General features: G+C 34.6%; 1 protein-coding gene and 1 long non-coding RNA gene across 3 annotated transcripts in view; one reads left to right on the top strand and one right to left on the bottom strand.

Moving 5' to 3' along the window:
• Positions 1-13,276, top strand: LOC131136587 (uncharacterized). Its single transcript, XR_009131765.1, has 3 exons — positions 1-80; positions 1,541-1,648; positions 12,844-13,276. It is a non-coding gene; the product is annotated as an uncharacterized LOC131136587 (long non-coding RNA).
• LOC131136585 (lipid scramblase CLPTM1L-like) overlaps positions 3,296-15,840 on the bottom strand; it is a 14,015-nt gene continuing 1,470 nt past the window's right edge. The window contains exons 4-18 of one of the 2 annotated variants that reach the window (XM_058083630.1): positions 15,393-15,546; positions 13,179-13,300; positions 13,034-13,112; positions 12,856-12,973; positions 12,685-12,779; positions 12,503-12,587; positions 12,330-12,430; positions 12,206-12,259; positions 11,255-11,305; positions 10,746-10,828; positions 10,556-10,590; positions 8,931-8,986; positions 8,800-8,844; positions 7,401-7,534; positions 3,296-4,239 (exon numbers count right to left, since the gene is read on the bottom strand). In XM_058083630.1, coding sequence (XP_057939613.1) covers positions 4,173-4,239; positions 7,401-7,534; positions 8,800-8,844; positions 8,931-8,986; positions 10,556-10,590; positions 10,746-10,828; positions 11,255-11,305; positions 12,206-12,259; positions 12,330-12,430; positions 12,503-12,587; positions 12,685-12,779; positions 12,856-12,973; positions 13,034-13,112; positions 13,179-13,300; positions 15,393-15,546 — 1,279 coding nt within the window. In that variant the 3' untranslated portion in view covers positions 3,296-4,172. Of the gene's footprint in view, positions 4,240-7,400; positions 7,535-8,799; positions 8,845-8,930; positions 8,987-10,555; positions 10,593-10,745; positions 10,829-11,254; positions 11,306-12,205; positions 12,260-12,329; positions 12,431-12,502; positions 12,588-12,684; positions 12,780-12,855; positions 12,974-13,033; positions 13,113-13,178; positions 13,301-15,392; positions 15,547-15,840 lie in introns of those variants that run through there. The other variant, XR_009131764.1, reaches the window with a different exon arrangement.

Raw genomic sequence — 15,840 nt, forward strand, 5'->3', positions numbered from 1 at the left:
GGGGCTTGTGACGGCTACCGAGCTACTAAAATAAATGCCGCCTCAGAAAGCAAAATATATTTGACGGCACTCAAATGAAGGTAATGTTTATTCTATTTAAAATAAATGAGCTCCAGCACAAATGGCGATTTTGTCCTGTCAGGCACAATGCCATGTTTGAGCACCATGAGTGGTCTATCTGCACGTGCCTGCATGCTAATAGCCAAGTAGCTAACACACATTAGCTAACAACTAGCATGAATATTAAGTCCTGTTTCATCCCAAAAGTTTCTGTCAGGTGTTTTTACAGAGTCAGTAATTTTATGTGCAGTTGTTAAATCTATCTGTCGCAAATAATGGCTAATGACTAGCATGAAAATGTATTCCTATTTCCTCCTTTTATATACAGTAGCTTAGCTAGCCATCAATTACTTGCTAGCATAAACCTTACTTGCTAGCTTTTAGCCTTGCTTTTAGCTCTGAATGAATGTATGGATATTGTATTTTAATGCATCTTTTACTCTGTTTTTACTCAAATCTATTTTTATTTCTTTTTCTCGACCGTAAAGCATCTTGGAGTGCTGTGAAAAGCGCTATACAAATAAAATGTATTATTATTTTTATTATTATAAATTCAGGAGACTGTATTTTGATGACCAAACCAGGCACAAAAATGATTCCAAAACAGAACAACACAAAAACATGATGTTAAATGCTTGTTAAGTATTGAAATGTAACCAATTATTTCAGAAGAAATGTTCAAGAACTTGAATTTATGCAACGGCGGTCTAGTGGTTTGCGCGCAGACCTCACAGCTAGGAGACCAGGGTTCAATTCCACCCTCGGCCATCTCTGTGTGGAGTTTGCATGTTCTCCCCGTGCATGCGTGGGTTTTCTCCGGGTACTCCGGTTTCCTCCCACATTCCAAAAACATGCTAGGTTAATTGGTGACTCCAAATTGTCCATAGGTATGAATGTGAGTGTGAATGGTTGTTTGTCTATACTGTATGTGCCCTGTGATTGGCTGGCCACCAGTCCAGGGTGTACTCCGCCTCACGCCTGAAGACAGCTGGGATAGGCTCCAGCACCCCCGCGACCCTCGTGAGGAAAAAGCGGTAAAAAATGAATGAATTAATGAATGAATGAATGAATTTGTGCAAGACGTCCCCATCCTATGCAAGCATCAGAGCATTAACTCAGCACATATGTATTGCTTTTTCTTTGGCTTTTTGCGGCTCTTTTTGCGGCAACATTAATTTAAAAAATGTGTCACGTTATAACACATAACATAAATATCATGCAGCTGAAAGCATAATGGCTACTATTGGCAATGTTTTTTTTTAATTCAATCAAACATATGTTGTATATTATTATCATTTAACATACAGTGAAATAATTCAAGCTCCCATTGCAAATAAAACAAATGAAAACTTTCAGTTTAAAGTCAAATGTAAAAATGACTGATGTGTTGAATGCTTTGATTTATTTTTGCTCTGTTTTGTTTGTTTGTTGCAAGCTGCTGCAAGTTAAAAAAGTCAAATGATTTCCAATGCAAATGTAGCCATCCGGATGCCAGTAACATACCTGGAGAGAAGAGGCAGAGGAAGACGAGCCCGAGCAGCATCCTGACCACAGGACCACAGGGTCACTCTCACCGACTGTTCACTGTGTGAGTATTGTGGTGGTTTCATGTGTGTTTGCTTATCTATTGTCGCTATGTTTCACAGATCCGCCCTTGTCATGTCTCACAGTGGCATTCAACTGAAAGTATTCCATAAATGTTGTCTGGCAGTTTGTGCGACAGGCGTTCTTCGATGTTTGGTTTCACAGATACTTGTCTTTCTGTTTATTCTGTCAATCACGGTGCCCAAGGAAAGCTGCTTTGTATGTGTGAGCTTAGCTTGTGTGTGACTGCTTGACAAGTTGGTTTTTTGTCTCGTCAAGTGAGAACTCGTGTGCATTGCATAACGGCACCCTTCTAAGAAATCACAACAGGGCAACTGAACCATCAACCTATCAGGTTGGGTAGGTTGAGGGCAGGGCAGTGTTTTAATTATGTCAATGTCTGATTTGCATAATTGTCCATGATGCATGTGTAGGTAATTATTCTGGAAATACAAATGAAATTTGTTTTTGTTTTTTCGATGTCATAAGCAATTTGAGTCTGGCGAGTGCTGCAAAGTGCGTCACCAAAAGTGTCCAATTCGACCAGAAAAAGTCGCAAGATCGGCCGTCAGTATGAATACTTATATATCTTATATATCTTATATATCTTATATATATATACTTAAATATCTCACTACCACATTGAGAAAAAAAGTCATCTGAGATTATGAGAAAAAAGTTGTAAATTAAAAACAAAACTCATAATATGACAATAAAGTTATACATTTACAAGAAAAAAACTCGTAATATTACAAGAATAAAGTCCTAAATTTCCGAGAATAAAGTTGTAAATAAAAAAATTCAGTTCAGTTTACGACTTTATTCTTAGATTAAATTTCTTTCTCATTAATTTACGACTTTATTCTTGTAATATTAAAAAAAATTCTCTTAAATTTATGACTTTATTCCCGTAATCTAAAATTATTTTCTAGTAAATTTACAACTTTGTTTTCATAGATTCACGACTTTAACAATATGAATAGCTTGTAAATTCATGACTTAATTCTTGTGACTAAAAAAAAAATTAAGTTCAGTTTACGACTATTCTTGTATTAAATTTCTTTCTCATTAATTTACGACTTTATTCTTGTAATATTAAAAAAAATATTTTAAATTTATGACTTTATTTCTCTAATATAAAACATTTTTTCTAGTAAATTTACAACTTGGTTTTCAAAGATTCACGACTTTAATAATATGAATATCTTGTAAATTCATGACTTAATTCTTGTGACTAAAAAAAAATTAAGTTCAGTTTACGACTTTATTCTTGTATTAAATTTCTTTCTCATTAATTTACGACTTTATTCTTGTAATATTAAAAAAATTCTCATAATTTTATGACTTCATTCCCGTAATATAAAATTTTTTTCTAGTAAATTTACAACTTTGTTTTCATAGATTTGCGACTTTAATAATATGAATATCTTGTAAATTCATGACTTAATTCTTGTAATATTATACATTTTTTTTGAGTAGATTTACAACTTTATTTTCATACACTTTATTCTCGTAATATTATACATTTTTCTCATACATTTTTAACATAAAAACATTCTAGTATATTTTCTTTATTCTCAGAAATACAACTTTTTTCTCATCAGAAATGAATAATAAAAGTCGTCACACCCACCCAATTCTCTTAAATTTATGACTTTATTCCCGTAATATAAAACAAAAATTGTTTTTAGTAAATTCACAACTTTGTTTTCATAGATTCATGACTTTATTGTCATACTGTAACAATATGAATATCTTGTAAATTCATGACTTAATTCTTGTAATATTATACATTTTTTCTAGTAGATTTACAACTTAATTTTCATACACTTTATTCTCGTAATTTTATACATTTTTACAACTTCATTCTTGTAATATAAAAACATTTTAGTATATTTTCTTTATTTTCAGAAATGTACGACTTTTTTTCAAATTAGGATTTTTTTTTCTCAGAAAATCATGACTGTATTCTTGTAATATTACATTCCACTTGTATGACCATTGAAAAAAAACAAAACAAAAAAAACCTTGAACTATATTAGGAAAGCAGGAAGTGAACAAATGTAACAGTTACTGATTGTAAAGGTACCAGATGGAGGGGTAGGATTTAATAAGCTTTGCCTCTTCCTACTCCTTTTGGAAATGTGGAACTGTGAACTGATTATGGGATGCATTCAATTGTAATCTGATGCATGCTCAAATGAAATAAAACCATTAGCATTAGCATAGGTACAGTAACGCTGACATTTATTGACAGCTACCATGATAAATCAACAGCAGGGCATTGTAGACAGGTACCGTGACAGGTTCAGGTACCGTGTCCACTCTGTAAACTGAAATATAACCAAAAGAGATGTTCAAGGACCACGCTCCTCATGCATATGAAGCACTATAAAGGAAGTACATATTATGGATGTATTATGATGCAATCAGTGCCATTAACGAGTGACCCTGGGCCATTTGTATCAGGAGTCGTTTGAGTTCCTCTAAGTCAGTCTAAGTCCCCTCCAAAGATGTTTCTCTGCTCATCACTGTGTCTTCACTTTCTTGCTGTGGGTTCCACTCTCTGATCTTCTGACCTTTGGGATGAAACATCTAATAGAGAAGGGAGAAGGCAGCAGGATCATGTGTTGTGAATTATGCTCTTTTTTTGTTTATATTTGCTGTTGGACACGAGCGTCCATGTTCAGCTTGATTTGTGTTGATGGCACCGTGAGTGAGATAGTGGTTTCAGTCGATAACCCTCTTTTTTTTTTTTTTTTTGCCATTGCCCAGTGTTTGCTAAGATGCTATTATTGAAGTTTGCCTCTGACCAATTCCTGTAAAACTCAAGCTTGCCACAAAACGTGCAAGTGACACCGAATCATTCAGAGCCCCCAAGAGAATACCGCTTATACACTGTAAACACGAATGTTATAAATCAGGGGTCTCAAACACGTGGCCCGCGGGCCAAATGTGGCCCACAGGACACTAGTTTGAGGCCCCCGCCTTGATATGAAAGTTTAATGTTAGTGCGGCCCGCGCAAGTTTGATATGTATGCTGTATGGTATCATGTACCCAGAAAAAATTATTACGTTTGATTAATGTTCATGTTAAAGGTTAAATAACTGTTAATAGTTATCCTCCCTATCCATGTGGAAGTGGTAAGTTTTTGGCTATTTAAGTTTAAAGGAAATAACTTGAAGGCTACCGTTTAGGTCGCTAGCTCTCTAGTTTGCGAGTTAGCATGTGTCTCAAGACTCTGCAGTTGCGCAATATGTTGTGAATAAAAAAAGTATAAATGTGACTATAGTCGTGTTTTGTCATGTCTACAGGGCTCTAATAATGCTTTGTTCATTTTAATCTGAAAAAAATAATTTGTCTACCCACCAACTATATGTGGTTTCTTAAGTTTTTATTATTTGCCGTTTTATTATTATTATATTTATTTATTTATTTATTACTGATTGATTGATTTTCTTTATTCTTGATTTGTTTATTTATTTTTCATCTTATTTTGTGTAGAAAAATAAAAATTAAGATATTTGAGAACAGTGGAATGTTTTATCAGAGCTTTTATTGTAGAAAATTGGAACCAAAGCAAAGTTTTTTAAAAAATGTTTTTTAATAAATGCGTTTTTTTTTTGTTTTTTTTTTTGGAAAACCTGATGCGGCACAGTCTCACCCAGACCCGAGCTCCAGTGGCCCCCAAGTAATTTGAGTTTGAGACCCCTGTTCTAAATGAAGTTATGCTTCCTCAAAGTTCTTAAAAAGTTCTAATAACTTAATTATGTCAAGTTTATTCAACATGTTGTTCCATTTTGAGTACTTTTAACTAATATGTTTTGATTAAATTGAACTATGTTCATATATTAAGTAAGATTAACTTAAAAACATAGTTTACAGTGCATCCGGAAAGTATTCACAGCGCTTCACTTTTTCTACATTTTGTCATGTTACAGCCTCATTCCAAACTGTATTAAATTAATCTCGTACCTCAAAATTCTACACAAAATACTCCATTATGACAATGTGAAAAAAGGTTTTTTTGACATGTTTTGAATTTATTAAAAATAGAAAACAAAAAAAATCACATTTACATAAGTATTCACAGCCTTTGCTTAATACTTTGTCGATCCACCTTTGGCAGCAATTACAGCCTCAAGTCTTTTTGAATATGATCCCACAAGTTTAGCACACCTATCTTTAGGCAGTTTTGCCCATTCTTCTTTGCAATAAGTCTCAAGCTCCATCAGGTTGGATGGGAGACGTCTGTGCACAGCCATTTTCAGATCTCTCCAGAGATGTTCCATCGGATTCAAGTCTGGACTCTGGCTGGGCCACTCCAGGACATTCACGGAGTGGTTCTGAAGCCAATCTTTTGAGATCTTGGCTGTGTGCTTCGGGTCGTTGACCTCAGGCTGGGGCGAAGGTTCATTTTTCAGCAGGACAAGAGCGCTCGTTTTCATCCAGGATATCTCTATATATTGCTGCATTCATTTTTCCTTCTATCCTGACTAGTCTGCCAGTTCCTGCTGCTGAAAAACATCCCCACAGCATGATGCTGCCACCACCATGCTTCACTGTAGGGATGGTATTGGCCTGGTGATGAGCAGTGCCTGGTTTCCTCCAAACATGGCGCCTGGCATTCACACCAAAGAGTTCAATCTTTGTCTCATCAGACCAGAGAATTTGGTTTCTCATGGTCTGAGAGTCATTCAGGTGCTTTTTGGCAAATTCCAGACGGGCTGCCATGTTCCTTTTACTAAGGAGTGGCTTTCGTCTGGCCACTCTACCATACAGGCCTGATTGGTGGATTGCTGCAGAGATGGTTATCCTTCTGGAAGGCTCTCCTCTCTCCACAGAGGAACGCTGGAGCTCTGACAGAGTGACCATCGGGGCCTTGGTCACCTCCCTGACTAAGGCCCTTCTTCCCCGATCGCTCAGTTTAGAAGGCCGGCCAGCTCTAGGAAGACTCCTGGTGGTTCCAAACGTCTTCCATTTACGAATAATGGAGGCCACTGTGCTCATTGGGACCTTCAAAGCAGCAGAAATTTTTCTGTATCCTTCCCCAGATTTGTGCCTCAAGACAATCCTGTCTCGCAGGTCTACAGACAGTTCTTTTGACTTCATGCTTGGTGTTTGTGCTCTGACATGCACAGTCAACTGTGGGACCTTATATAGACAGGTGTGTGCCTTTCCAAATCATGTCCAATCAACTGAATTTACTGCAGGTGGACTCCAATTAAGCTGTAGAAAGATCTCAAGGATGATCAGTGGAAAAAAGATGCACCTGAGCTCAATTTTGAGCTTCATGGCAAAGGCTGTGAATACTTATGTAAATGTGATTTCTTAGTTTTCTATTTTTAATAAATTCAAAAAAAGTAAAAAAAAAACTTTTCACATTGTCATAATGGAGTATTTTGTGTAGAATTTTGAGGTAAGAGATTAAATTAATACAATTTGGAATGAGGCTGTAACATGACAAAATGTGGAAAAAGTGAAGCGCTGTGAATACTTTCCGGATGCACTGTACATACAACTTAGGACACTGTAAATCCGAATGCTCAAAATAATTAATTGGTATAATAAAGTATAGTTAACTTCAAATTTTCTTAAAAGTTCTACTTATAAATGTCGATTGCCAGTTGCATTATCTGTCTTTTCAGTTTATTTAACTTGTAATTTTTGATTAATATGAATATGAAGAATTCATAGTTACTTAGACACATATGAGTCCAAGTGTCTCAAGTTCAAACTGTGTCAGGTGTGCTACCTTCTTTGGTAGAGGTAGAGGAGGAAGAAAAGCTCATCTCTAAAACAAGAGAGCTGATGAGACGTCAAGAAGGATCCAGATGAGGAGAACATGGCAACACAGGAACATAGGTCTGAAATCAGGGTGTTCACCCCCTGGTGGAAGGAGAAGGTGCATCATGACTTGAGGAGAACAATTGCACACATTTAAGTGAAAATGGAATAGAATGTGATATTCTGTCATCAAATCATTTGCATAATTGTCCATGATGAATGTGTAGGTAATTATTCTGGAAATACAAATGAAGTTTGTTTTTGTTTTTTCGATGTCATAAGCAATTTGAGTCTGGCGAGTGCTGCAAAGTGAGTCACCAAAAGTGTCCAATACGACAAGATTGGCCGTCAGTATGTCAATACTTCCTAAATATCTTACTACCACATTGAGAAAAAAGTCATCTGAAATTATGAGAAAAAAGTTAAAAACAAAACAAACTCATAATATGACAATAAAGTTATAAATTTACAAGAAAAAAACTACATTTACAAGAATAAAGTTGTAAATAAAAAAATTAAGTTCAGTTTACAACTTTATTCTTAGATTAAATTTCTTTCTCATTAATTTGACTTTATTCTTTTTTATAAAATTATTTATTTTTCATAAAAAAATCTCTTAAATTTATGACTTTATTCCCGTAATATAATTGTTTTTCCTAGTAAATTTATAACTTTGTTTTCATAGATTCATGACTTTAATAATATGAATATCTTGTAAATTCATGACTTAATTCATGTGACAAAAAAAAAAATCAAGTTCAGTTTACGACTTTATTCCTGTATTAAATTTCTTTCTCATGAATTTACGACTTTATTCTTGTAATGTTAAAAAAAGATCTCTTAAATTTATGACTTTATTCCCGTAATATAAAACATTTTTCTAGTAAATTTATAACTTTTATTTTCATAGACTCACAACTTTAATAATATGAATATCTTGTAAATTCATGACTTAATTCTTGTGACTAAAAAAAATTAAGTTCAGTTTACGAATTTATTCTTGTATTAAATTTCTTTCTCATTAATTTACAACTTTATTCTTGTAATATTAAAAAAATTCTGTTAAATTTATGACTTTATTCCCTTAATGTAAAACATTTTTTCTAGTAAATTTACAACTTTGTTTTCATAGATTCGCAACTTTAATAATATGAATATCTTGTAAATTCATGACTTAATTCTTGTAATATTATACATTTTTTGAGTAGATTTACAACTTTATTTTCATACACTTTATTCTCGTAATATTATACATTTTTAGGACTTAAATCTTGTAATATATAAACATTCTAGTATATTTTCTTTATTCTCAGAAATACAACTTTTTTCTCATCGGAAATGAATAGTAAAAAAGTAGTCACACCCACCCTGTACATCAACACTGCCCCCTGCAGGTGGCTCACAGACCGCATCTGATGAAAGAGACCAAATATGAATTCACCTATTTCACTCAGGTCTGTTTGGAAATACACACAGGAAATGATGTGACAGGACTGACCTTGTGGTTAATAAATAGTTGTGGTGCCATTGACAGGAAGCCAAAGGCATAGACCCCTGAGAGAGAACACAGCATTTTCACATCTGGGGCAAGAATGTTGTTCCTGTGTGATATACAGTACTGTACAAACGTCATAGACCGTCTTTAGATGCCTTGTTTTAGCAATACTTTAATCAATACATGTAATCAGAATTAGTAGCCGAAAATTAGCCGAAATTGTATATGTAATTTTAAAAAATATACGAAAATATATAATTTTATATATAAAATAATTGTATATATATAATAATTTTATAAATTATTTAAATAATAATTTTAAAATAATTTTATATATAAAATTATATATTTATAATTTCATATTTTATTAATTTTTCTATATTCAGCAATTTATATACGCCTACAAATAATTTTATATATAAAATAATTTTATATATATAATAATTTTATAAATATTTAAATAATAATTTTAAAATAATTTATATATAAAATTATATATTTATAATTTCGTATTTTAGTTAATTTTTTTATATTCAGCAATTTATATACGCCTACAAAAGAAATGGAATAACATTGTTCTTACCATTGTCTTTCATTTATAAGATAACATGTCACCCAATTTACATGCTGAGCCAATTGCAAATAAATACAAAAAGTCGGAAATACAATATAAACATTCAATAAAATAACTACCGTATTTTCCGGACTATGAGTCACACTTTTTTGTCATAGGTTGGCTGTTCCTGCGACTTATATTCCAGAGCGATTTATAAATGAAAAAAGTGTTTATGCTACATAAACACTGGACACCTTTTATATTCATGTTTATTTTTTGTGTAGCTGAATAAGCATTGTGTTAGCATATCTTACACCTATTCAGCCTGTTCTTTATTCTTTTATTAATGTTAGAACTTGCCTTCCAAGAGGACATAATGTCTGTTTTACTCCAGTGCGACTTATGTATGTTTTTTTCTACCTAATTATGCATTTTTGGACTTGTGCGACTTATAGTCCAGAAAATATGATATATACATAAACAAAATAAAGTAACTATATGCAAAACAATGTACAAAAAAAATACTATTAAAGACTATGAAGTCATTCATTCATTTTCTACCGCTTATCCTCACGAGGTTGCTGGAGCCTATCCCAGCTGTCTTCAGGCGAGAGACGGACTACATCCTGGACTGGTGGCCAGCCAATCACAGGGCACATATAGACAAACAACCATTCACACTCACATTCATACCTATGGAATTTTTGGAATCGCCAGTTAACCTAGCATGTTTTTGGAATGTGGGAGGAAACCGGAGTACCCGGAGAAAACCCTCGCATGCACGTGGAGAACATGCAAACTCCACACAGAGATGGCCGAGGGTGGGATTGAACTCGCGTAACCACTCGACCGCCATGCAGCTCACTATTAGAATTTGTAGTAACCTAAATTGCACATTGCTTCACATCTGACTCAGTGTGACTTTTTTTCCACTCTAAGAGAGAACACTAGTAGTTTTAATACAATTATACCAATGGTTATATTATAGTTATACCTACTTTCACACAGCGGTGTAGTGTGAGACCAAATACTACATACGTACATGTCATGGTAGTGGATGCAAAGAACTCACCAGTTACCAGGCTGTTAATTATCCAGGAAAAGTAACTGTTGGATGACAGACATGTTCAACGTGTGAATTCATCACAATAATATATATATATATATATATATATATATATATTTTTTTTTTTTTTTAAAACAGTATCTGTGATATGCAATTGTAAAACAGTGCTCCAGCTAAAAGTGACGAGGCAGCTCACCTTTTTTGCCGTAAGTAGGCCAGCGAGAAAATAGCTCCACTGATGCACAAGGGATAGATCAAGTAGGACAAGTATGTGGACGCCTGCAGAGATACACCAATTATTCATTCATTCATTTTCTACCGCTTTTCCTCACGAGGGTTGCGGGGGTGCTGGAGCCTATCCCAGCTGTCTTCGGGCGAGAGCCAGCCAATCACAGGGCACATATAGACAAACAACCATTCACACTCACATTCATACCTATGGACAATTTGGAGTCGCCAATTAACCTAGCATGTTTTTGGAATGTGGGAGGAAACCGGAGTACCCGGAGAAAAAAAAAAACACGCATGCACGGGGAGAATATGCAAACTCCACACAGAGATGGCCGAGGGTGGAATCAAACCCTGGTCTCCTAGCTGTGAGGTCTGCACGCTAACCACGCGACCGCCGTGCAGTCTACACCATACATGCAATGTAAAAAAAAAACCCAAACCAAAACAAATACTATTTGCTGATAGAAGTAGTACCTGTGTGTCATACTCCACTGTCTTCCGCTCGTCTTCATCCATCTTGTTTACCTTCAAATAGAGGATGAATATAGTTTATATAGTATATAGCAGGGGTCTCAAACTCAATTTACTTGGGGGCCACTGGAGCTAGGGTCTGGGTGAGACTGGGCCACATCAGGTTTTCCAAAAAAAACCCCAAAAAAACGCATTTATTAAAAACAGAAAAATTTATGAAAAAACTTTTTCAGTGCTTTGGTTCCAATTTTCTACAATAAAAGCTCTGATAAAACATTCCACTGTTCTCAAATATCTTAATTTTTATTTTTCTGCACAAAATAAGATGAAAAATAAATAAACAAATCAAGAATAAAGAAAATCAATCAATCAGTAATAAATAAATATAATAATAATAATAATAATAAAACAGCAAATAATAAAAACTTAAGAAACCACATATAGTTGGTGGGTAGACAAATTATTTTTTTCAGATGAAAATGAACAAAGCATTATTAGAGCCCTGTAGACATGACAAAACACGACTATAGTCACATTTATACTCTTTTTATTTACAACATATTGCACAACTGCAGGGTCTTGTGACACATGCTAACTCGCAAACTAGAGAGCTAGCGACCTAAACGGTAGCCTTCAAGTTATTTCCTTTAAACTTAAATAGCCAAAAACTTACCACTTCCACACGGATAGGGAGGATAACTATTAACAGTTATTTAACCTTTAACATGAACATTAATCAAACGTAATAATTTTTTCTGGGTACATGATACCATACAGCATCCATATCAAACTTGCGCGGGCCGCACTAACATTAAACTTTCATATCAAGGCGGGGGCCTCAAACTAGTGTCCTGCGGGCCACATTTGGCCCACGGGCCGCATGTTTGAGACCCCTGGTATATAGTTTATAGTATTTTATCACTCATGTGGTAGTCAAGTGATCATCATACTCACACAGAGCCGTCTCCAATGCACATTGATCCCAAATACTCGGAACACCTTCCAAACCTGACAACAAAAATAAACAACAAAAATCATCAGATGTATCCTTTGTGTCATTTTAATACATACTAAGTACCTCTACACACGCCGCCAACCCGACAGGAAGTAGCACCAACAAGCTGGTCTCCTCCAGTAGATGCAGGAAAATCAATAAAGTACCAAGACTTCGCCATAAAACTGGACAAAATTTTTAAAATTTCGGAATTTGCTTTACTGTTTTTTCTAATTCACAATTTTTCAATTTCTCACCAGACTTCCTGGACATTCCTGCCATGCTCTTCTTTTTCCTCCACGAGCCGACGTCATTTTTAAGAGCAAGGAATTCACAAATGAGCTGGAAAAAGTTTGAGGGAAATTAAGTCTAAAATTAAATCTAAAACTAAATAAGTGATGCAGGATCTTTTCCAGTCCGGTTCTTGATGTAGTCTTACTTGTACAGCCGTAATGAAGGCAGTCAGCACTAACAGGTAAAGGTTGGAGCCCACCAAGGTTTCTTTAATCTCATCAATGTACTCCTCAGAGAAGCCTGCATGGACAGAGACATTAAACGCAGCTCAAGTATTAAAATGATTTTTTTTCTATATCTGCAGGAGAACTCAAACCAAACTGTCGCAGGGAGTAAACCACATCCTGGAGATGGACCCAAAATCGAAATCTCCTGAGAGAAATCCCCTTGTAGGACACAGTGAGGGGCAGATGAATGGTGCTTTCGTTGATCTCCTGTGTTGGACACATCTGTTAATATTTTGACGCTAGTTTGATTACGAGTGGATGCCGTACCATTAGATCCCTGACTCTGAAGCTGAGCTCGTCAATCAGCAGCAAAGGAAGGTAGATGATCCTTCGACCTTCCTGGGAACTGACGGAGGACATGGATGCATCGGATTGTGGCGGATTTCTGGGATTGGTAAAAATTGTAACTTACATTCTAATGTAGCGGCGCACATCACTGGGTAGTCCTCCTTTGTTGAAGGTGAAGTCCTCTGACATCATGGTGATTGACAGTTGGGGCCTCCAATGGGATACAGGATGCTTTCTCTTGGCGCTCTAATGGAGCCACAAAATAAGTTAGGGTTGAGTTTCCCCAAAAGCGCTATTGACACATACACACACACACGGAATGTTCAAAGTACTTAAATAAATGTTATCCATACATAAAGTTCTTTAAAAAGTTCTAATAACTTAATTATGTCAAGTTCATTTAACATGTTGTTCCATTTTTAACTAATATGTTTTGATTAAATTGAACTATGTTCATATATTAAGTAAGATTAACTTAAAAATATAGTTTACATACAACAAGTGGAATGTTTTATCAGAGCTTTTCTTGTAGAAAATTCGAACCAAAGCAAAGTTTTTTACATTTTTTTGTAGAGAAATAAGTAATGCTTTAAAAAAGGACAAAACTGTCATTTGTTGCAGTTTATATATGTTAGTGGTCGGTGCATTTCATAAAACTGTAACAATTATTTATAGTGGGACCATTCAGTTAAGGCCAAAATGATTCACGTTAAATCAGGGGTCTCAAACACGCGGCCCGCGGGCCAAATGTGGCCCGCAGGACGCTAGTTTGAGGCCCCCGCCTTGATATGAAAGTTTAATGTTAGTGCGGCCCGCGCAAGTTTGATATGGATGCTGTATGGTATCATGTACCCAGAAAAAATTATTACGTTTGATTAATGTTCATGTTAAAGGTTAAATAACTGTTAATAGTTATCCTCCCTATCCATGTGGAAGTGGTAAGTTTTTGCCTATTTAAGTTTAAAGGAAATAACTTGAAGGCTACCGTTTAGGTTGCTAGTTCTCTAGTTTGCGAGTTAGCATGTGTCTCAAGACCCTGCAGTTGCGCAATATGTTGTAAATAAAAAAAGTATAAATGTGACTATAGTCGTGTTTTGTCATGTCTACAGGGCTCTAATAATGCTTTGTTCATTTTAATCTGAAAAAAATAATTTGTCTACCCGCCAACTATATGTGGTTTCTTAAGTTCTTATTATTTGCCGTTTTATTATTATTATTATATTTATTTATTTATGACTGATTGATTGATTTTCTTTATTCTTGATTTGATTTATTTTTCATCTTATTTTGTGTAGAAAAATAAAAAGATATTTGAGAACAGTGGAATGTTTTATCAGAGCTTTTCTTGTAGAAAATTGGAACCAAAGCGAAGTTTTTAAAATGTTTTTGTTTATAATAAATGCATTTTTTTGGGGGGGGGGGGGGGGCCTGATGCGGCCCAGTCTCACCCAAACCCGAGCTCCAGTGGCCCCCAAGTAAATTGAGTTTGAGACCCCTGTTCTAAATGAAGTTATGCTTACTCAAAGTTCTTTAAAAAGTTCTAATAACTTTAATAATTATGTCAAGTTTATTCAACATGTTGTTCCATTTTGAGTACTTTTAACTAATATGTTTTGATTAAATTGAACTATGTTCATATATGAAGTAAGATTAACTTAAAAACATAGTTTACATACAACTTAAGACACTGAAAATCCGAATGCTCAAAATAATGAATTGGTATAAGTATACTAACTTCAAATTTTCTTAAAAGTTCTACTTATAAATGTTGATTGCCAGTTGCATTATCTGACTTTTCTGTTTATTTAACTTATAATTTTTGATTAATATGAACTTTTTGCAGATTTGTGTAACCTACTTAAAAGAATTCGTAGTTACTTATTAAAAAAAAGTATCTATTAAACATGAATAAATCAAAGCAAGAATCAATTAAGAATAAATCAGATAGATTTGTACTGTGTAGGTTACACATGCACACCTTCTTCCTATGGAAAGAGTTGAAATGAGAACGAAAATGAAAGAATGGAGAATGCATGGCAGAGAGAATGCGAAAAAGAAAGATATTTCTCTCTTCACCCCAAAATTAAAAAAAAGTATATCTAATATCAACTCCAAATATTAAAGCTCTGATATACTCAAATGTTTGAGTTTATGAACTCAAAAAAAATGTGGCAACTGATTTCCTCACTTTTTTCGAGTAAGTTATTAGAACTTTTTTTTCAGAACTTTGAGTATGGATAACTTCATTTATTTAAGTACTTTGAACATTTGGATTTACAGTGTATAGAAAAGGTACATTTGTACACTTGTTTTGAATGTGAAGGGAATATGAATGTACTGCATTTGCAGGGCTGATGTAGGTGGTGAGCAGAGCTGCATGGTGGACCTCTCGGCTGTCCTCTAGAGGAGAAATGTTGGCTTTGTGGATGTACACCACCGCATACAGGCTGCCATTGGCTCGAGTTTCTTCTGGTAGGACAATATTGACCTGCCTGTATACACACCCACAGCAGGTTCAAGGTTAGATATTATTATATTATTTCATTTGAACATGCATCAGATTACAATTGAGTGCATCCCATAATCAGTTCACAGTTCCACATGTCCAAAAGGAGTAGGAAGAAGCAAAGCTTATTAAATCCTACCCCTCCATCTGGTACTTTTACAATCAGTAACTGTTACATTTGTTCACTTCCTGCTTTCCTAATATAGTTTAAGTTTTTTTTTTGTTTTTTTATTTTTATTTTATTTTTGTCACGTACCGAAGTACGAGGTGATATAACCAT

This window comes from Doryrhamphus excisus, chromosome 10 (genome assembly GCF_030265055.1).
Source record: "Doryrhamphus excisus isolate RoL2022-K1 chromosome 10, RoL_Dexc_1.0, whole genome shotgun sequence".
Classification (NCBI taxonomy): Eukaryota; Metazoa; Chordata; class Actinopteri; order Syngnathiformes; family Syngnathidae; genus Doryrhamphus; species Doryrhamphus excisus.